This window comes from Crinia signifera, chromosome 19, assembly GCF_055691185.1.
Source record: "Crinia signifera chromosome 19, ASM5569118v1, whole genome shotgun sequence".
Classification (NCBI taxonomy): Eukaryota; Metazoa; Chordata; class Amphibia; order Anura; family Myobatrachidae; genus Crinia; species Crinia signifera.
The window spans coordinates 68,952,537-68,975,681 of record NC_139226.1 but is presented as its reverse complement, the minus strand read 5'-3'; the positions used below and the strand labels follow the sequence as shown (position 1 = coordinate 68,975,681).

The window sequence follows — 23,145 nt, the reverse complement described above, 5'->3', positions numbered from 1 at the left end:
CTAAGAGACCCACCTAGCCGAGGCTAAGGCTACTAAGACCCCCGTCTTCCATGTAAGATGTTTCAAATCTATTTCCTCCAGTGGTTCAAACCAGGAGGATCGCAGGAACGTCAGAACGACATCCCAGTCCCATGGTGGAGCAGGGGCTACAAAAGGATGCTGTATGTGCAAGCCGCCTTGAAAAAAGTCTGCACTTCAGGGATATTAGCCAGCTTCTTTTGTAAAAAGACAGACAGTGCAGCTACATGCACCTTCAAAGAGCCTAAACGTAGGCCCAGATCCAAGCCAGATTGAAGAAATCTGAGGAATCTTTCAAGCTTGAACTCCGCTGCAGCAAACTTTCCTTGTTCACACCATCCTACATATTTCCTCCAGATATGGTCGTAATGTGCTGCCGTCACCGGCTTCCTAGCACTTGTCATGGTCTTGATGACAGATGTGTGAAATCCTTTCTCTGTTAGGATCTGCCGCTCAACCTCCAGGCCATCAAACGAAGCTGCTCTAAGGCCTGGAAGACGCACGGACCTTGCATGAGCAGGTCTCTTTGCAGAGGAAGACGTTTCGGAGACCTAGAAGATCTGGATACCACGTTCTTCTTGCCCAGTCTGGAGCCACTAGAATGACCTTGGCTCCGTCTCTCCTTAGTACCCGAACCACAAGGGGGATCGGTGGGAAGATGTAAATAAGGCTGAACGTCCACAGTATCGAGAGGGCGTCCACCCCCTCCGCCTGTGGGTCTTCTCGCCCTGGAGAAGTATCTGGACACCTTCCAATTGTGTCTCGATGCCATCATGTCTACTAGTGGGGTCCCCCACCGAGCCACCAGAGCACTGAATACCTGGTGGTGTAGACTCCATTCCCCGGGGTGAAGCTCGTGGCGACTGAGAAAGTCGGTTTCCCAGTGGTCTAACCCCGGGTATGAAAATGGCAGACAGAGCCTGACAGTAACTCTCTGCCCATCACAGAATCTTTGTTGCTTCCCGCATGCAGGACCTGTTTTTGGTCCCGCCCTGCCAGTAGTGGCATGGTCTGATTGGATGCGGACCGCATGCCCGCTGAGGAGAGGGGCCGCCTCCAGAAGTGCATAATACACAGCACATAACTCCAAGTTGTTTATATGGAGACGTGTTTCCCAGAGGGTCCATTTGCCCTGAAAGGACTGACCCATGGTCACCGCACCCCATCCCAGGAGGCTCGCATCCGTGGTGACTAAGACCCAATTTTGGATGCCAATCCTTCAACCTGCCAGTCTCGTCCGAGACGACAACACAATCTTCCGATGCGTCTGAAGATGTGAACCGGACCACTTGCTCAGGAGATCGAGCTGGAAAATCCTGCTGTGGAACCTCCCGAATTGGAGGGCCTCGAAGGAGGCCACCATCTTTCCTAAAAGAACAATGCACTGGTGCGTTGACACCTGGGGGGTTTTCAACAAGTCTGTGACCAGCTGTTGAATGGCCACAATCTTTTCGGTACTCTTTACCTAGCACGGCGCCCATCGCGGCCATCAAATGCACTAAAAAATGGGTGCGACGCGATGGCCGCGATTTCCCATAGGGATCAATGTTAAAAGTGTGATTGGACGCGATTTTACTGTTCAATGCCCGCGATTTTTCCATAGAAAACAATGTTAAATGGGCCACAGAGCCCAAATAGTCCCCCTGAAGTCTGAAATGGCCCCACAATTGTTAACGCCACCCCACGATCAACGTGAACCCGAAGCGTGGCGAGCGCAGCGAGCCCGCGAGGGGCGGCGGTACGCGTCCTCCGATCTTTTCATACCCCCACTATCCACGTCGGTGTGGAGTTGAGAATAGAATAGTGTGGCGAGCGCAGCGAGCGGACGCGGATACCTTCACAGGTAAACTCGCCACGCTTCGGGTTCACGTTGATCGTGGGGTGGCATTAACAATTGTGGGGGCCATTTCAGACTTCAGGGGGACTATTAGGGCTCTGTGGCCCATTTAACATTGTTTCCTATGGAAAAATCGCGGGCATTGAGGCATTGAACAGTAAAATCGCGTCCAATCACACTTTTAACATTGATCCCTATGGGAAATTGCGGGCATCGGGTCGCATCCGTTTTTTTAGTGCCTGCGATTTTTTACCCCCGATGACCGCGATGGACATCGTGGGCGCCGTGCTAGGTAAAGAGTACCATCTTTTCTTGTGGCAGGAACACTCTCATGGAGAGCCGTGTCTAACACCATCCCCAGGAACTGGAGTCTCTGCGAAGGGATCAGAGAGGACTTTGCTAAATTCAGGAGCCAACCGTGACCCGATAGGGTCTGCATGGTAATCTGTAAGGCTGCCTGCAGCTCCTCCGACGACCGCAGTGCGCGAAACTGATAGTGATCGTTCAGCAGCGCAAACCTCAGATATTTTTGATGAGGTGGCCAAATTGGGATGTGAAGGTAGGCATCCTTCACATCCAAAGATGCCAAGAACTCCCCTTCCTCCAGTGCCGCTATCACGGCCCGCAAGGACTCCATCTTGAACTTGGTTACAGTCAAGAATGGGTTCAGGGATTTTAGGTTCAGTATTGGGCGAACCGACCCGTCCGGTTTTGGGACCACAAATAAATTTGAATAACCCTGCCCCCTTTCCAGGGGAGGGACCGGGGTTATTACTCTGGCCTGCACCAGTTTTTGGATTGCGTGCTGCAAAACCATTTGGTCCACTGGGGACACTGGAAGACCTGATTTGAAAAACCTGTGAGGTGGATGTATTGCAAACTCCAGCTTGTAGCCGTGCAAAATAAGAGCCCGTACCCAAGAATTGAGGCACGAGGCTTCCCAAACATGGCCGAAGAACGCCAGTCTGGCTCCCACCTCGACCAGAACTATTGGTGGAGCCCCACCGTCATGCTGCGGGTTTACTTGCAGCTGCCCCGGATGGCTGCTCTGTGGTGGCCGAAGCAGAAGGCTTCCTGAATTAACCTTAGGAGCCTCTGGTTGCATTTTAACCACCCCTGGATTTTAGGCGGAATTTGACGGTCCGAAAGGACTGCTGGGTGTGAGAAGGAAAAGGACGCTTGGGCGCCTGTGGGGTTGAGGGAAGAAAGGTGGGATCCCCGCAGTGGCTTTTGAGATGAACTCATCTGAATCGCTGCCAAACAACTGTTCACCCGTGAAGGGAAGGTTTTCAACACTTCGTTTGGAGTCAGCGTCAGCCATCCATAGCCGAAGCCAGAGGGATCTGCGACCCAATAACGCCATGGCTGAGTTACGGCTGTTAATGGCACCTAACTCCTTCTGCGCCTCACACAGAACCTTAGCTGTGTCCTGAATGTGGTGTAATTTTTTAGAAACCTGCACCACTGTCATATCACCCTTATCAGAGTTGCGTGCATTAATAGCAACTGCACCGTTAGTGCTTTACTAATCACCCTTGTTAAGCGCAACTTGCTGTTGGTCAGGGATGCGCTGAGGATTATAATAATCACATTGCTTCTCCAAAGGAGGAAAGCAAGCCTCAACTACACCATTGAGGTGAGGACACCTTCTCCAGCCTTGTCTTATATGACTGGATCAAGCAGACTCCTGGGAGTCTACTTAATGCCCACCAATAGGTTAATGGGACACCTCATGACAAGTCACTTGTGATAAGGAAGCAGGAGTGAAATCATTTTTGCACCGTCTGCAGGTTAACTTTCTCAACATGTTGGAGAGAGAACCTTTCCACCCAGACACATTGACATAGACTATATGACAGTGTGTAGTGGGCATTATGTGAAGCATTTACCATTTCAGTGTCAGCACCATAGCTATCAAGCCAGTGGGATAAGGACACAGAGACACTGACACTCTTACCACAGCTCCCTTGAAGAGCTGGTAATGCAGTGCATAAAGCACCACCGTAATATATATTTATATATATATATATATATATATATATTTATTTATGTCAATTGAAATGTACCCAAGGTCACACTTAATAGCACTAGTAGTTATCTGCAGATTCCCTGCCCTGGCATTTTCAGCACCCAGAGAAGGAGCAGTTTTTGGTGCTTTCTGTCTCAATGGCGCTTCAGTTATAGTGCAGAGGCAGTCCCTGTATGCAGGTGACCATGTGGTTCGAGGTGGACACCGCAGTCGCCATATTCATGCTGCACGCAAAACCGGGGACTCACATGAGGGGACCCCGGTTTTAATGTTGCTGGCACTAACACAGCACTTAGTGACACAATCTGTGCTGCTCACATGTTTGAGCTTGTTTCTCTGCACAGCAGGAACCCTTCCCCCAGGGGCGGATTGGCCCACCGGGAAACCGGGGTATTTCCCGGTGGGCCGGCCCATTTCATCAATATAAGGGGCCGCTCGCCCCCCCCTGGCTGGGCCGCGGACCGCCGACTGCCATCTCCGCACATAGCGGCCGCGGCCACAGCCACTTCACCCATAACAAAGATGGCCGCGGCCAGCTTCGTCCCCTGCAGCATTCATAATTGCCGCGGGAGGGCTGGTGCGCATGCGCGGTCGCACGCAGCACCTCCCGCGGCCTTACTGACTGTGATTGTGCGGCTGGTTAGGTGATCCCCAGCAGGCAGCGCAAGTTCTTTTGCGTGCTGGGGATCAAAAACACGGTGGGCGGCGCTGGCAAAGCGGCAGCAGAATTAAGGACTGAGCAGTCTGTCTGCAGCGCCGCCCACCCTTCTGCTATCCTCGAGTCCTCCCTATAGCAGCAGCAGCCTGGCAGCCACAGCCCACAGCTGATGCACTGGAAGAGCCAGCAAGGCATGGGCAGAGCCTGGAGCAGCTCCACAGCCAGCCAGGTATGTAATGTGTCATGTGAATGGGCATGATATGTTAATGTGTGCTGTAATGGGTATCATGGTGTGTGGGGTATATGTATAATGAGCATTACAGTGTGCAGCATATGTATAATGGCATCACGGTATGTGGCATATGTATAATGGCATCACGGTGTGTGGCATATGTATAATGGGCATCATGGTGTGAGGCATATGTATAATGGGCATCACGTGTGTGTGGCATATGTATAATGAGCATTATATTGTGCGGCATATGTATAATGGGCATGACGGTGTGCGGCATATGTATAATGAGCATCACGGTGTGCGGCATATGTATAATGGCATTACGGTGTGCAGCATATGTATAATGAGCATCACGGTGTGCGGCATATGTATAATGGCATCACGGTGTGCGGCATATGTATAATGGCATCACGGTGTGCGGCATATGTATAATAGGCATCACGGTGTGTGGCATATATATAATGGGCATCATGGTGTGCAGCATATGTATAATGGGCATCAGGGTGTGCGGCATATGTATAATGGGCATCACGGTGTGCGGCATATGTATAATGGCATCAGGGTGTGTGGCATATGTATAATGAGCATCACGGTGTGCGGCATATGTATAATAAGCATCACAGTGTGCGGCATATGTATAATGGCATCAGGGTGTGCGGCATATGTATAATGGGCATCACGGTGTGCGGCATAAGTATAATGGCATCAGGGTTTGTGGCATATGTATAATGAGCATCACGGTGTGCGGCATATGTATAATGTTGCTAGGGGTTACATGCTCCTTGCAGGGGTCACATGCTGGGGGGGATGGGGGCATTTTATGCTGGTTGCCACAGGGGAGGGGGCGTTTTATGCTGGTTGCCATTGGGGGGGAGGGGGGGGGCGCATATTAGTTTCGTTGCCACAGTGGGGGGGGGTGCTGGAAAACATGCCGACATGCTGCTCAGCAGAGTAGGTGAGCGGGCTATCAGCGCGGCGGGGGACTGGATGTGGCTGGAATAGCTGACACACTGCTCTGAGTTGCTTTAGCCACATCCAGTCCCCCGCCACCCTGACAGCGCGCTCATCTTCTCTGCTGAGAGCGGCTGTTACAGCATCCCATCCTGTCCTCCCCCCCGCTCTCAGCAGCGGAGTGGACTTAGGACGCAGAGTTACTTTGAAACGGTAACCTGCTCTCATGCAGGGTGCGTGGCTTTAAGGTGCGCAGCGGCAGCAAACTGTATAAAACCTACAGTGATTGGCTGCCGGCGGCCACTGTTCAGTGATTGGGTCCCGGCGGCCGCTGCAGTCACAGTGATTGGCTCGCAGCGGCGGCTGACAGGTTTAGTACAGCGCATCCTCGGGGACCCCTTTAGTTTTAAAAACTGAGTCCCCGGGGACCGTTTTAGGGTAAAATACGCGCTATAGCGCGTTTTTGCGAACCCTGGTTTGGGGTGGAAAAACAACTGTTTTTTACAGATCCGTCCATTACATGTTCATTGAAATTTTACAACAGATACATAGATGACCTCCTGATCTGTTGGTCAGGAGGGTCACAAGCGCTTGTAAACCTGCTGGAAGAACACAACCGATCAGAGTCCCCAGTAAAATTTACATTTACTATTCATGCTACACAGGTCCAGTACCTTGATGTTAATATCCAGCTTGTTAGAGGGTCAGTTTGTAACATCACTATATTCTAAAACCACTGACCGTAACAATATATTGTTGGCTTCAAGTAACCATCCTGCCCCCCTTATCAAAGGTCTCTCGTTTTCACAAATGTTGAGGGTCTATAGAATCACCAGCGAACCTAAGGAATTAAAGCCAGCCTTAGACAACATGATTGTCAAATTCAAGGAACGAGGCTACCCAGAAAGTGATTTAGAAATGACCAAAAACAGAATTTTAGCCTTACCTAAACTTGACCACACAGCTGATCCTTTGCCCAAAACCAACAAAAATGCAAACAAGCTCATTTGGGTGAATGCATTTCATCAAAAAAGCTTAGCCATTAGCAACAGTGTGAAAACACGTTGGCCAATCGTACAATCCGACCCCACGTTGCCATCACTAGGCAACAAATCCATTACGTGTGCCTACACTAGAGGACGCAACTTACGGGATCTTCTTGTTTCCATCACCCACTGTTCTCTTTTTTAGGGATGCCCAAATTGGGCTGTTACAAATGCTGTGGTTGCACCAACTGTAACTATATGGTAGCAGGCAACAGCTTCTACCATCCATATTCAGGCAAAAAATTCCAGATTAGACACCGGGTGTCATGTCATACTAGGTATGTCATTTATTTGATTACCTGTCAGTGTGGCCGTAACTATGTGGGCAAAATGGATTGTACTTTTAAAGAAAGGGCAGCAGCACATAGGTCAGCCATCAAGTCCGCCATCACCACGGGTCACAGTGAGCAGCCGGTAGCGCGACATTTCGCGCAAGCCCGGCATTCATTTGCATCGCTGCGGTATCGCATCATTGACCATGTACCCCCCCTAAAATGGGGTGGTGACAGGTCACTGATGCTTTACGTGCAGAGTGCAGGTGGATACATCGATACATCGATATATATATATATATATATATATATATATATATATATATCTCCTGATGATGGGGCCCTGAACCCCGAAACGTTGATGATGATGCACGTTTGATTACTAAAGCACTTTAAAATACTTTTCGCGTGCCGCCTCATTTGTACACTATTACAGTGATGGACATTGGTTCCCCCACAGGAGGGCACCGGAGCAGTATTATTGATCTAGGACTGGAGTGGAGACTATGGATATATATATATAAAAGGCTAAGCACATCCACAATAAGTAGTGTAAAGGACCCGGTGCCAGTTGTAGACAGATATCAGTCAAATATACATACTCAAGCAGCCACAGCAGTACACTGGAGAAGAAGTCACTCAAGTCAGGGGATGAACAGCAACGTTTCGATTTATTTCAAATCGTCATCAGACTTAAAAACATACATTCAATCTGCCGCATCATCGTCATCAGCACCTAAATGGTCATTAAGGCCAAATGGATGCATGGTCTTGTGACGGTGAATCCAATGTGATTCACATTGAATCAATGCTAACAGGCGATTGCCACCACGCAGACGTGGGGGTATGTGGTCAATAATAATATACTGCAGATTGGCCATACTGTGGCCAGCCTGCGCGAAGTGTCTCACCACAGGCTGGTCACTAGTACCAGATGACAGGGCAGACCGAATGGCCATTCTGTGATTGGCCATTCTCTCTCTCAGCATGCGCTCAGTTTTGCCCACGTAATGCAGGCCGCAAAGACAGGAAATTAAGTATACAATAAACCTAGAGGTGCAGGTGACCTTATGCCTGATCTTATATCTTTTACCACTGAATGGGTGAAAAAAGCTGTCACCCACCCTCATGATTCTGCACGTGGTACAATTGAGGCATCTGAAACATTCATTGCTAATCTTAGTATCAGGTTTAGGGCAACTGGAGATGTCAGTCCTGACTACCCAGTCCCTGATATTTTTTTCCCCTTGTATAACAGGGCATTAGATGCATGTTCGACATGCCCAGGTCCCGATCTGTACTAAGGATGGGCCAATGTCATTTGGCAATCTTCCGAATATCAGAACTAAGGGGATTAAAGTGGTTAACCCAAGGCATCAACTGAGTATTATCTTACTTCTTTTTCTTGGGGGTTAACAAAGATGCTCTTGGGATAGCCAATGCTTTAATCTTAGCCTTGTTCAATAGGTCCAGATCACACCCACGCAGCAAAAAGTTGTTAATCATTAGATCAATTTGGGCACCAGCCTCAACTGAATTGCTGCATATCCTCCACTTAGACTCGTGCTGACGCCACAGAAATTTTGGGGGGTGTGTTTGCTTCATTTGAAACATACCGTATATACTCGAGTATAAGTCTACCCGAATATAAGCCGAGGCACCTAATTTTACAACAAAAAACTGGGAAAACGTATTGACCCAAGTGGGACCCTCACTCGAGTATAAGCCGAGGGGGGCTTTTTCAGCATAAAAAATGTTCTGAAAAAGTAGGCTTATACTCGAGTATATATGGTATATTAATTCTCTATCGGCTCTGTTTTTCCTATCTTGGCACTGAATCATGTTTGTTTCTTATGTACATGAAATAAACCTCTGATTTCTTCACTTCTCAACCGAGTGCTGGTCTGAACTCCTTCGCCCTGGGGGGGTAAGTGTACTGCATTTCTATTTATGGACCCTGCACCGGAGTAACCCCACTATTGGAGTGCCGCCCTGCTTCCCCATTCATATATATATATACTGTATATATGCATATATGTGCAAATTCAATATATGATTTATGATAATAAAAATTATCTTGGTCTAAATTCACCCCCTACAGATGTTAAAAAAAAAATAATAATAATAATAATACAGTAGGCTTAAAACCTAAGGACTATCTCAAAGAATATCATTAAAATAAAAAATACATATCTAATACCATATGCAATTATGTCAAATTAAAAGTGTATCGGACCTAAATAGGATCATTAATGTAAACATACTTATTCATTGGGATAGGGAAGGATGTATTAATCATCTTTAAAAATCCGGGACTTAAGGCCCCCACATACAGCACGATATTCAGGCATTTTCTGAGCGATTCTAACAAATCGCTCAGAAAATGCCTGAAGATGCATGTAAATCGCTGTGTATATAGCCCACACAGCGATTTACATGCGCGCACTCGCCGTTCTGAATCTGTCCAAGATTCAGAACGGACGGGCTGTACAATTCAGAGCAGTCGCTCAGAAAGCTCCTGCTCATCTCCCGCATGTGTGGCTGCGGGCAGATGAGCAGGGCCGAGCGACTGCGGACGCCGCAGACCCGCCGCACCCCGCGCCGCAGAACCCGCCGCCGCCACCACCCCTGACCCCCACCAGCAGTAGCACCCATCGCCACCCCCACCTCACCTCTCGGCGGCAGCGCGGCGGCAGCGCGGCGGAAATGTAAAAAAAAAAAATATTTAAATTTCAAAATGGCCGCGGCCAGCCAATCACGGCTCGCCGCGTCATTGCCCCGCCCCCTAGAGCTGGCTATATTAGCCAGCTCGAGACGGGGTAGGGGCAGTCAGTCCGACGGCGGAGAAGGAGAGAAGACCTCCTGAAGTCCTGGGAGGCGCGGCCAATGCAAAAGAGCTTAAAAGGCCGCCGCCCCCAGGTGAAGAACACAGATGAAGAGGCAGAAGCCCTGGGAGGCGGCAGCCATGCAAAAGAGCTTAGGCGGCTGCCGCCCCCAGGTGAAGATGCCGCAGAAGCCCTGGGGGGCTGAGCTCCCCTGGGTGAAAAAAGAAGAATCAGATTAATAAAATATTTTAAAACCAGTGTTTGTGTGTTTTATTTTAATATTTCCTTTACAGGGGGGCTATAGGTACCGGCGGGCCTTTAATGCCCCACATGCTGGTACCTGTGGTTCTCCCAAGTACCAGCATGTGGGGCAGGCTTGCTGGGACCTGTAGTCCTACTGTAAAAGACAATATTACTGTTAAACAAGCTATCAACCCTGCACCCACCGCCCAGGGGTGCAGGGGATAGCCCCGGGCTGCAGCCCAGGCCTGGGGTGCCCTGGAGAGGGGGGACCCCCTTATTTGGGGGGTCCCCACCTCCCCAAAAACTCCCGGCCTGGGCTGACTAGTTAGGGTGGGTAATGCTTTGGCCACGGGACACCATCAAGCGTGTCCCCTGGCTATGGCATTACACCCCCTGCTAGTGGAGCCTGGTGCTGGTCCCCAAAATCCGGGGAACCCCACACACTTTGTCCTCTGGATTTTGGGAACCAGGACCACTCAAAAAGCCCGAATCTCCCGTTATGTATCTCTAGCACACATCTCTGCGTATGTAGGGCCCTTTAGTCTAATAAATCAATAAGAACCAGGGAATCTCCATCATCAGGAATATACATAAAAATAGAAATCACAACAGCACATATTATAACATATATACTCCCATGAGTCTCAAAAGTAGGCAGAGAATTCCATCATGGCTGTGCGCTCCACTGCGGGTTAGGTGGAACGCAAGCCAATAAGTTACCTGGAGAACACACAGAGTAATTCCAGCAATATGGCTGTGCGTTCCACCTCGAACCAGGTGGAATGCAGACAGACACCACGAATCCAAGATGGCGGTGCGTTCCACCTCAATCTAGGTGGAACGCATACCACCCGTGCACCCTCAGGTGTGTACGGACGACAACTTAGTATAACTACCACAGGAGTAAAAAATAGGGTTCGACGCCGGACTCTGCATCGAATGCAGAACATAATAAATAAGTAAAAATAAATCCATACAGCTGATTATTTATAAAAAAATAATAATACCTCACATCCAGGCAATGGCTGTGCGTTCCACCACGGGACAGGTGGAACGCAAGCCATATAATTAACCCCTTCCTGACGCAGCCAGTTTTTGCCTTCCTGACAGAGCCATTTTTTTCAAATCTGACATGTATCACTTAAGTGGGTATAACTTTTTTTTACTTTTACTTATCCCAGTGATTTTGAGATTGTTTTCCCGTGACACATTGTACTTTAAATTAGTGGTGAAATTTGGTCGATACAGTTTTTTTTTGGGGGGAAAAATACCAAAGTGTCGTGAAAAAATGGAACATTTTGCTATTTGCAAAATGTTCCATTTTCTGCTTGTGAGACAAATAATCATATCACTCAAAATAGTTAATAACTAACAAAGACCATATCTATTCTTTATTTTTAAATCATTATTTAAACCGCCTTTATTTTTTTTGGACGCTAGGGGGCAGCAGAGTCTAAATTTTACACTACATGCATTTCAACGCTACTTTTGGCTATTCACTTTTTAACAGCCAATAGCAGCGATCGCCCAAGACGGGAGGCATCGCTGCCCCCCCTGGGCAATGAGGGAGGATGTCTGCTGTCAGGGACAGCAGACATTGTCCCTCTGCCACCTCGTCTCGAGATGGGGTGGCAATTTAAAGTCATGACGTACATTTATGCCATGTGTCGGGAAGTACATCCCGACCATGACGTAAATGTACGTCAAATGTCGGGAAGGGGTTAAGCTAAATATAACATTTTTTTAATTTAAGCACTAATATTAGCACCTAAAAAGGAAGCCTACCAAAACGATTTTTCAAAGAGGAACCTACTTAAATCAACTATATATGAGGTTCCAATAGATAAAAATCACTATAATAAATAATTGCACGTTGTAACACGTAGTAGTATAAAAACTATTTAATTCAAAACCACAACATCACTAATAGATAAAAAGTAAAATAAAAAAAATAATAATAATTAAAAAAACACATAAAATAAGGTTCACTTTTTAATTTTATTAACACAGGAAATGAGGTCATCCACTCCTAGCTATAAATAGGCACACAGGAACATACCCTCACCACTTTCCTTTTGGACTCTGAGGAGAACACAAGTATCACCAGACCAGGTAAATAGGAACTTATTATATTAAATGATAGATGTCTAACCATTGCTAATATAAGGCTCACTATGCAAATTATCACATTACTCTATAGGAACTGCAAGCTCTTCCCGCACAGATCCATAGGCATATTAAATGGTATTATTGTCCTTTTAAGGTAGGTTAACAACTATATACCTTACTAAAAAGAAACATATACAATTACAGCCATAAAAATGGTTCTCTCTGATTATAGGACACATAGAAACCACAAGCTATTCCGGCACAGATCCACAGATATACTAAATGGTAACTCTGTCCTTTTAAGGTTGGTCAGTAGCTATATACCTTGCTAAGAGAGACATATATAATTACAGCCATAGAACCTATTACCATCTATATTTCTGTTTATAAACACAGTAGACGGCGCTAAGAGACACTATAGACACGGTGGGCGAGATTTATTGTGTTGACCGTTTTTCCGAAAATGCGATTTATGCTCAAATCGCCCTGTATCGCCGTTTTTTAAAATCGCATTTTTTCCAAAAATCGCATTTTTAATGAGGTGTGTATTCCGGCATGAAAAGTGCGAGAAAGTGCGATGTAGGGCGATTTTCGGGATGAAAAGTGCGATTTTTGTAGTTATGAAAAGGTGCGATTTTGTTAAAATGTGTGATTTTGTGTTTAAAAAAAAAATGGCGTGAGGTCCCCCCTCCTCACGCCATTTTTTTTTTTTACTTTTACACATATTTTAACAAAGAACCATACACAGATCACAATGATCTGTGCATGGTTCTGACAAAATCGCCATGTTTCTGACCAAATCGCCAGTCAGGATCAGGTCTATTTTTTTTTGGAACTTTAGACCATTTTTTATGGCGATTTTCAAATTCGCATCTCATTAAAAATGCGAATTGTATCTTTTTCAATGGGGAAAACATCTGGATGCGAATTCCGGAGTTAAAAAAAATCGCACTTTTAGAAAGTGCAATTTCGCGGCAAAAAGTGCGATTTCGCGGCAAAAAGTGCAATTTATGCCGCAAATCGCCACCCATTAAGTAGTCGATTTGGAAAAAAAATGAAAAAACGGCCGTTTTTGCGATATAAATCGCCAAAAACCCAACATCGATCTCTAATAAATGTCACCCATATTGTTTTATAAAAATCAAAATGCAAATTTATTAATACAATTAACACAATTAACACAATAATTGATCAATTTTAAAAATAGAAACACCGGCCGGTGCAATTTATATGGTATAAAACCTAATGGTGCTCATAAAGCTGTTTGTGCAAACTTAAAGCATCTTCTATCCTTGGTGTTACTATATATTGTTTTGCACAGAGAAATATGCAATAATCAATGATTAATTTGAGCTGTATCCGGTAAAAAACATATATACTTAGAAACATAGAATTTGACGGCAGATAAGAACCACTTGGCCCATCTAGTCTGCCCCTTTTTTTAAACATGTTACCTCAAACCATATTTGATCCTTATTTTTATGTAAGGATATCAATATGCTTATCAAAAGCATGTTTAAATTGTACTACTGTATTTGCGTCTACCACCTCTGTTGGGAGGCTATTCCACTTATCTACTACTCTTTCTGTGAAAAAATTCTTCCTCACATTTCCCCTGAATCTTCCTCCCTCTAGTTTCAGTGCATATCCTCGTGTTCTGTTGCTCCTCTTCCTGTGAAGAATGTCTCCCACCTGTACCTTGTTAAAGCCCTTGATATATTTGAAAGTTTCTATCATGTCCCCCCTTTCCCTTCTCTGCTCTTAAGTATACATATTAAGATCTTTTAGTCTTTCCTGGTACGTTTTGTGATGTAGGCCATGCACCATTTTAGTTGCTCTTCTTTGTACAGTCTCTAATGTATTTATATCCTTCTGGAGATATGGCCTCCAGAACTGAACACAATACTGTAGGTGAGGTCGTACCAATGACCTATACAGTGGCATTATTACTTATTTCTTTCTACTGCTGATACCTCTCCCTATGCAACCAAGCATCTGACTTGCCTTCTTCATTGCTTTGTAACATTGCCTACCTGTTTTTAAGTCCCCTGAAATAGTGACACCTAGATCCCTCTCTTCCTCTGTAGTTTCCATTATAGTGCCATTTATACTATATTGATTCTTTGGATTTCTGAGACCCAAGTGCATGATTTTGCATATTTTGGCATTAAACTGTAGTTGCCATTCTCTTGACCATTTCTCTAATCTGCCTAGATCCTCAATCATTTGTTTTACCCCTCCTGGTGTGTCTACCCTGTTGCATACTTTTGTGTCATCTGCAAAAAGGCACATTTTACCCTCAATTCCATTTGCAATATCACCAATAAAGATATTAAAAAGCACCGGTCCAAGTACAGATCCCTGGGGCACTCCACTTGTAACCTTTCCCTCCTTTGACTGTACTCCGTTTACTACAACTCTCTGTTTTCTGTCCTGCAACCACGCTCTTATCCATTCAACTATCTTAGAATCCAATCCCAAGCTTTCAAGTTTATTTAACAGTCTGCGATGTGGGACAGTGTCAAAAGCTTTACTAAAGTCTAGATAAGCTACATCTACAGCCCCACCATGATCTATTACTTTAGTCACCCAGTCAAAAAAGTCAATAAGATTTGTTTGACATGATCTTCCCCCAGTAAACCCATGCTGTTTTGGATCCTGTAAATTGCTGGTTTTGAGATATTCTACAACTCTTTGTTTTAAGAGTGTTTCCATCAATTTCCCTTCTACTGATGTAAGGCTCACTGGTCGATAGTTGCTTAGCAAGGCTTTTTAGAAAGAGTTAGGCATGCACGGGGTTAATTAACAGCAGGATTGTGGTTAGTCAATGTCTTGTGCTGTGCCCAACAGTAGAATGCAGCACAAATATTTTGCAAAGCTTTGAAGTGAGTTAAGCATGCATAGGGTTAATTTTCAACAGAGTGATTGTTAGTAGCAGTCTCTGGTACAAGACAGGATTAGTCTGTAGATGTAAGTTCAGAGTCACTCGCAGCATGCACACTCAAATATACAGTAATGTGCTAGTTTCAAGCCAAATTTTCCATATTGGTACTCAGTTACTGAGCCGTATGAAAGCTTACAGAGACAGCCTTTTTAGGAATAGATGCAAAAAGAGTATACTTATGTTCCGTTTTGGCAGTCCACTATGGGGAGTTGATTCAATAGCCCACGCCTGGAGCGGGTTCCCGGCTGTTGGTGCTTGTCAGCCTTATCACGAACACACTTCTCCGGCTTCCGGGTCTCCCAGCGGTGTCTCAAAGTGTATCAATTGAGGATGTCCTTGATGACGCGTTTCCCCGCCTCTAAGAGTGTCAGCGGCTTCATCAGATTTTTTTTAAGGTACTTAAGGCATGCGATCGACGCTGACAATCACGTTGATCGCGGGCCACCCGCGATGCGATCAATGCAATTCTCCCATAGAGAACCATGTTAATTGAGTTTTTGAGTTAAAATCGCGTCGGTCGCGGGCCACCTGCGATGCGATCGGCGCGATCAACCCGATTTTACTTAGGAAACAATGGGAAATGGGCCAATTTCTCATTGTATATGCCCCCGTCATGGGTATTAACTATGATTAATGCCGCCCCATTGTTAACGCCACCCCACTATTGACGAGGCGGTACGCGTCCTCCGACCTTTTCATACCCCCACTATCCACGTCGGTGTGGAGTTGATATTACAAAGTGTGGCGAGCGCAGCGAGCCACCGAGCCCGAAGTGTGGCGAGCCCCGCGAGGGGACGCGCATAACTTTACAGGTATACGCTCGCCTCGCTGCGCTCGCCACACTTTATAAAGTCAACTCCACGCCGACCCGATTTTTCCATAGGATTCAATGTTAAAATGGACTGAGTCCATTTTAACATGGAATTCAATGGGAAAAGGGGTCCTTTTCATACCCCTCCTATCCAAGTGGGCATGGAGCTGGATATAAACCTGTGGCGAGCGTAACGAGCCACCGAGCCCGAAGCGTGGCGAGCGTAGCGAGCCCCGCGAGGGGACACAGAATACCGTCCGCTCGCCACGCTTTGGGCTCGGTGGCTCGATACGCTCGCCACAGGTTTATATCCAACTCCATGCCCACTTGGATAGTAGGGGTATGAAAAGGACCCCTTTTTTCCCATTGAATTCCATGTTAAAATGGACTCAGTCCATTTTAACATTGAATCCTATGGAAAAATCGGGTCATCGCATCGCACTGATTGTATGCCTTAAGTTAAGGCATACAATCAAAAAATCGGCAGCCCAGATACTACATAAGTACCAAAATTGGGGTTTGGGGGCTTTTTACATAGAAATCAATGTAAAATTGGGACTCAGGAACCAATTTACATTGATTCCAATGTAAAAATCGCGTTGATCGCATCGCATGCGATTTGGCTGGCATGCGATGAGATCGACGCGATTTTTGCAGCCGCGATTGATACAATCAAAATCACGGGCGCCGTGCTAGGAAACAAGTACAAAAATTCCATCATTGCTGGCATGCTGGTAAAACCAGCCGACTAGGGACCTCGCTAGCGATGATGTGGTAGCGCGCATCATCACTAGTCGGCAATCTGTGGGGCATACACACTAGGCGATTTCAGTCCTGAATGGTGTATAAATTGTAGAAATTCTTTAAGCGGCGTCCCGCTATTTATAATCCTTCTGGTGGTGCGAGCTTCGGGACTCCAAGCAGATGGGGAGCAGTGTTCGGCAACGCTGTAGCACGGTTAGCCGTGTGCCACACACGGCTATCGTCTCTCCATCAGCTTGACCGGCACAGCACCCCACTCCGGGACCCAGGTAACCCCAGCTACCCAACCCAGAAAACCACCCCGCAGACCACCAATCAAGTTGCGCACAACAGGTACCCACCGCTAAATATTTTTAAACAGAACTGTATGTCCATATTTTTTCACAAACCACCAGAAGGATTATAAATTGATTGGACAGACAATTGAACGGATAATTGTGCAGGACAATATTACCAACTGATTTATTTTGTGTAATTGACACCGTATAGTTGTAATTAAATTTTTAAAGCGGAGTTTACCTTGGAGTAACTGTCTCAGCCAGCCAGCTGTACAGCAAACTGAAAAGGTTTCATTCATACATGCACCGCTGTAGTAAGTTTATTCATGAAATTTAATGAATAAATTAACACCTGCATGTTCACAAATAAAATAAAAACTTTTCATTTTACAAGCATTTGTAGAATTCATGTGACAGAGCGCAGTACTAACACCAAAATATAAATTATTTGATTATGAATTTTAAGTATAGTTCCAAAGAGAACCCAAAACAATTCTAGTTGAAACCCTGGAAGCCACCAAAGCACCATGCTGTTCTGCCAATGTTGGTCCCTGCGCAAATTACTGTACCGTGTGCGATGGTATGCAAGTTCAGCCTCAATGGTTTACAGCAAATGGGAAATAGGGTACATAACCCCATAGAATTTGCACTGTGTCAGATAGTTGAAAACTCGGTACTTATGTAGTATCTGGGCATCAGATTTAGAAATCGGATCGGATCGCATCGCATGCGACCAAATCGTATGCGATGGTCAAGATTTTTCCATAGGATTCAATGTTAAAATGGTCTGAGTCCATTTTAACATAGAATTCAATGGGAAAAAGGAGTCCTTTTCCTTTCCCCACTATCCAAGTGGGCATGGAGTTGGATATAAACCTGTGGCGAGCGTAGCGAGCCACCTAGCCCGAAGCGTGGCGAGTGGGGAAATGAAAAGGACCTTCTTAACATTGAATCCTATGCAAAATCACATCGAATCGCATCGCATCTGATTGTATGCCTTAAGGTAAGGCATACAATCACAAAATCGGACGCCCAGATACTACATAAGTACCGAAAACTCCTACATCGTACACTGCCTCGCACTGAGTCAGGGTGGGATATGCCGGAGCCTGGGACAATTCTAGAAATTGTAATGCTCCTAAACCAGGCATGACCAAACTGCGGCCCTCCAGCTGTTGTGAAACTACACATCCCAGCATGCCTTGCAATCATTTTAGCATTCCTTAATAGCAAAACTGTGGCAAAGCATGATGGGACTTGTAGTTTTACAACATCTGGAGGGCCATAGTTTGGACATGCCTAACATAAACCATTTTTAAAAGGTTGACACCAATAATCATATTCAGCTTTTCATCCGCCCATCCACATGACATTGTGCCCAATATATGTCCTAAAAATAAACAGGATAGAACAATACCCCATCCTTTTAATTAGAAATATCCACAGTACTTTCAAGTGGAGTGGAAGGCGGCGGTATTCCTATCCTTATGCATTTCTTTATATTAAAGGAGTAGCGGAGCAGAAGTGTCAGGAATCTGGTCCCTCTGTATCTGGCTGCAGTTTCAAGCTGTGCCCTGCTACCTTTTTAAACTGTCTTTAAACGCCCAGTTTGTTGTATCGCTGTTTCCAATTGTTAAGTGCAATGGAATCTACTGCGCTATATAAGATCCTGTTAATAAATTAAATAATGTAGTCTCTGGGATTCTGGCTAACGAACGGAACGTCCTCCACCCATGTCAGCATGGGGCAGATGACTGCTGATGTCAGGGCAAAGCGGGTCGCTCACAGAGGATTGGTGGTCTGGCAAAATCACGAGGTGATGCTGATGATGCTGCAGATGTAACCAGAAATGGGAGTCTTCTTCCGTCATTACGAATATTATTTTCAAGTACCCCCAAACGGTCTGCAGAGTACCCTCAGCTGTACTAGAACCCCAGGTTGGGAACCAATGGGATAGAGCATTGAAGAAAAAAAAAAAAAGACATCCATATCAAATTGCTGAATATCAGCAACAACGATTGATTCCTATCTTCCTGTGTGAGGCTTCCCCCTATGCCAGAGCTCCTGCCTCACAAGCTCACAGCAGCTCTAAGAATGGTTCACTATTCATTGAAAAAGCACAATAACTAATTTAAGGAATATGAATTCAACAGATGTTTACAATGTGTAAACATAATTGACTGCAGTGTCTACCACATTCATGTAGGGGTTTGTTATAAGACACAAAATATATCCAGGTTTCTGGCAGACAGTAATAGTATAGTGAGTCTCAATGACAAGGATGACAATGGACCACAGGTTTTCTTTTGTCCAATTAGGACTTGTATTCTCATGAATCACAACACATGATCTATTTCTTCAGTCATTTTGTAAGATTATATAGCTATGCTTAGTCTGGGAGTGGATTTTGCTACATGCAGAGACTGCGGTATTTATGACAATTGCTGAGAAGAGAAAACAGCAGTTGTAAATCATTATACTTGCAATTGAATCACATCTACGTCTGAGCTGGGCATAAATGTAACTAAAAATATTACAATTCAATGAAATGCAAAGTAATATGAATTCCAGTCTCCATAGACTGGCTAGTGTCCATTTATTGAGAATGCATTTTAAACCTAGAATGCCAATGGCAGCAGAGGGCAAATGCACTACACAAAGTTAGGATTATTATTTTTTTTTTGTTTATCTTTTATTATTGTAAAATAAATGTTATTCATTGTTAAAGCAGTGGAATTTTGGCAAGGAGGAAACTAAAGTTGTTTAAAAAAAAAAAACAACAATATAAAACCAGAATAAAATGAATTGTTAAAACTTTCCCAAAATAGCAATTCCGCATGCACCGCATTTAGTCACGGATCAGTACCGAACATCACAATCTGGGTTTTATCAGTTGCGTTATAGAAGTGAGGTGTTATAGACACTGACACATGATCATTGTATCACTCTCTAGAAACCATTTGTTGTTATTTCATTGCAACAATGCTTTAAAACACACACAAAAAGCTGTTTAATTAGAGACCTTGACAGTAATGTCTAAATCTCCCAATAATGTTAGTATGGAGCAATAAATTCATGAAACTGCTCCTGTTTTCGCATTTGTAAAGTAGGTGGGAGAATAAGTGAGTTTTAAGATATTGTAAAATGTTACCCATAGCAATCAATCAGATTATAGCTATTCTCTTCTAGTAAGTGCTAGATAAATGATAAGACTGTGATTGGTTGTTAGGGCCAACATCTTTACACATCTAAAAACTCTCACCTTCTAAGTGACCAAACTAAAGACTAAAAAAAGTTGATGGTAAAACCAAAAACTTGGCTAGTGATAAAGTATCAGGCATTTTATCACAGCTTCATACATCTATCCCTCAGTTATATTTTAATTTTTCAACCTTATATAATGTTTGCAATGAGAAAAGAGACTAGAGGAATGGAGGACAGGTGGCTTAATGAGGACATGGTGGGCAGACAAGCAGGAAGGAGAGGGTGCACAATGAAGGACAGCCATCAAGAAAAGAGGTAATGGATGGAGGGAAAAGAGGTAGGAATGGGCAATGCAATCAGAGGGGGCAGTATTCACATTTTACTCTTCAAAACAAAGAGAAAAAAAACGTTTAAAATTCGATAATAATCCCTCCAAACATAAGCTAAAAATAGTCAATATATTTATACCTTATTTATAAAGTTAAAAACAAACCACATGTGCAATTGGTCTAGGGCAGGCATTCCCAACCACGGTCCTCAAGGCACACCAACAGTGCCGGTTTTAGTGATATCCAGGCTTCAGCACAGATGGTTTAATCAGAATCCCTCAGGTACTAATTAAGTCACCTGTCCTCAAGCCTGGATATCTACAAAACCTGCACTGTTGGTGTGCCTGGAGGACCGTGGTTGGGAATGCCTAGTCTAGGGCATAGCACACTGCTGCTTAGTATTAAAAATAATCTAAAATAAGCTGAATGAACCTTTACATATAATCGAATACAACGGTTCTTTTTGTGAGCAGCATTCAGTTAAAATCTTAAGAGCATGATTAATCTACAATCGAGTTCTATGGAAACGTTATTTACTGCTTCACTTGCACCTTAACACACATAAATTTGGCATGGAAGCTTGGAGGTTACTTTTTATTTAGAAGTACATTGCTATGGAGCAATCTGTGATTTACGAAACATGCAGAGTACAATGAGACAAGTCCTTACCTTCCAGCCACTTCCAGCCTCCTTATAATAGGGGAAATTATCACAGATCCACTGGTAAATCTCACTAAGAGTCATTTTCTTTTTTGGTGAGCTGTTGATTGCAAATGTAATTAGGCTGGCATAACTATATGGAGGTTTCCCGTCTTTGTGCTGTTGTACTTCTTCCTGGTCCAGTGTGGTGTTGGGATCAATGAGTGCACTCTTCTTGGAGATCCCAGATCCATGTGTACTCTGGGCAGAGTCAGTATTTTGAATGGCAGCTCTAACTGTGAGCTGGGGAAGCCAGTCCATAGAGGTTAGGCTGCTCTCCAGTTCTGAAGTCATTTTTTATGTTTCTGTTATATATATATATATATATATATATATATATATATATATATATATATATATATACACACACACACACACGTACATATACTGTTCTTCCAAGTGGAAAAACAAAAAAATGTAGATAAATCCAGGTACTTTACGATTTACAAATGAAGAGATGATCTATGTTTAATCTGAAAAAAAAAAGAAAAGTTCAGAAATGTTGAAGACCATCATAAATTACTACTGGAGCCAGTACAAAGTGATGTGTTAAGATATAGCAACAATATATTGTTAACTGGGTTTAAGTATTTAAAATAAAAACCAATACACAAGAACCACAGTAGGCAAAACAAACAATATTTAGCAATAATTTCCACTGATTATCAATGCCTAATAGGCATTTGTATCTGCTGATATGCATATATGCATTCAGGGACAGCTCCCCAATATCCAAGTGACTCATGTATCACTTACAGGTGGACTCAGCCACTTTGTGATATAGTAGCTATAAGTTACAATATAATACACTTTAAAGATGGCTTAAGCTATTATGGTCAAGCCGCAGACTTTTAGGAACGCTATGTCAACAGTAACTTAAATCCACTGTATGCCTGTGTGATGTCACTGTTTTCAAGAACACAATGCTGCATCAGTGATATTAATTATTAAGTTATTTATAAAGTGCACAAATATTCCACCGTGCTATAGAGAATATTTAAGCAGTCACAATAGTCCTTGATCCAGTATAAATACTGGGGCAAGGACTATATGTTCCCTCCCAGATGTGTACACACACACACATTAAGATTATTTTTTATCAGGAGCCAATTAATCTACCAGCATCATTTTAGATTGCGGGAAGAAACCAGTATGTACAAGCACAAGCAGAAAATGCTAGTTAAAAAAAAATAACAGTTGTTCGTATAAGCAGATTCCCAATTTTCCTTGTCAAGGTGAAGGGGTATGATAACATTCCCACAGTAGTTTCTCAGACATCAGAATTCCAACTGTCAGGAGGCCAACAGGGGGGAGGGCAATGAAGCCCATTGCAGGCTTAGTGCACTCGCCAACATTTCTCTTGTCCTTCTATGGGGGTCGTAAACTTCCAAAATGCAAAATAGTCCGTGTAAGACGGTATTCCGACTGCCGGTGAATTATCCGGCACCCAGGTGAAGAGGGTACCTGATAGTTCCTCATATAGCCCCTTAATATATGAGGGTGGATCAATAAGTACCTGTATTTGAAGATATTGAAGGTGGCATTGCTGAGGAAAGTTGGTATTACCATTGTGTACTACCATCTTTCAAACAATGCCATACCAAAATTCAGATTGATTCAGGTTAGTTTTTTTTTTCCCCACCACGAAAATGCACCAGCTTCCTCATCCGGAATTGTTGCGGCCAAATTGCATGAACGGTTGCCGCATCCACCGTATTCATCCGACTTGGCTCACTGCGACTTATTTCCTGTTCCCTAACTTGAAAACGTGGCTCGTGGGAAAAAAATTCAGCTCAATCGAGGAGGTCATCATCGAGACAGAAGCTTACGTGAGTTTGACAAATCATATTTTTTAGAGGGTTTAAAGAAATGGCAGGGACAATGGGAAAACTGTA

General features: G+C 44.3%; 1 protein-coding gene across 12 annotated transcripts in view; it reads right to left on the bottom strand.

The window, feature by feature from the left end:
- The window catches only part of FOXJ3 (forkhead box J3), a 425,779-nt gene that overhangs the window by 295,811 nt on the left and 106,823 nt on the right, over nucleotides 1-23,145 (bottom strand). For 8 of the 12 annotated variants that reach the window (XR_014463957.1, XM_083162740.1, XM_083162742.1 and 5 more), the window contains one exon: nucleotides 21,221-21,723. The exons of 2 other annotated variants lie outside the window; for them this stretch is intronic. Coding sequence is in view for 7 of the 10 variants with exons in the window: in XM_083162740.1 (XP_083018866.1) it covers nucleotides 21,221-21,544 (324 nt within the window). In the remaining 3 variants the exon portion in view is untranslated. Of the gene's footprint in view, nucleotides 1-21,220; nucleotides 21,724-23,145 lie in introns of those variants that run through there. 2 more of the 12 variants (XM_083162733.1, XR_014463956.1) reach the window with 2 other exon arrangements.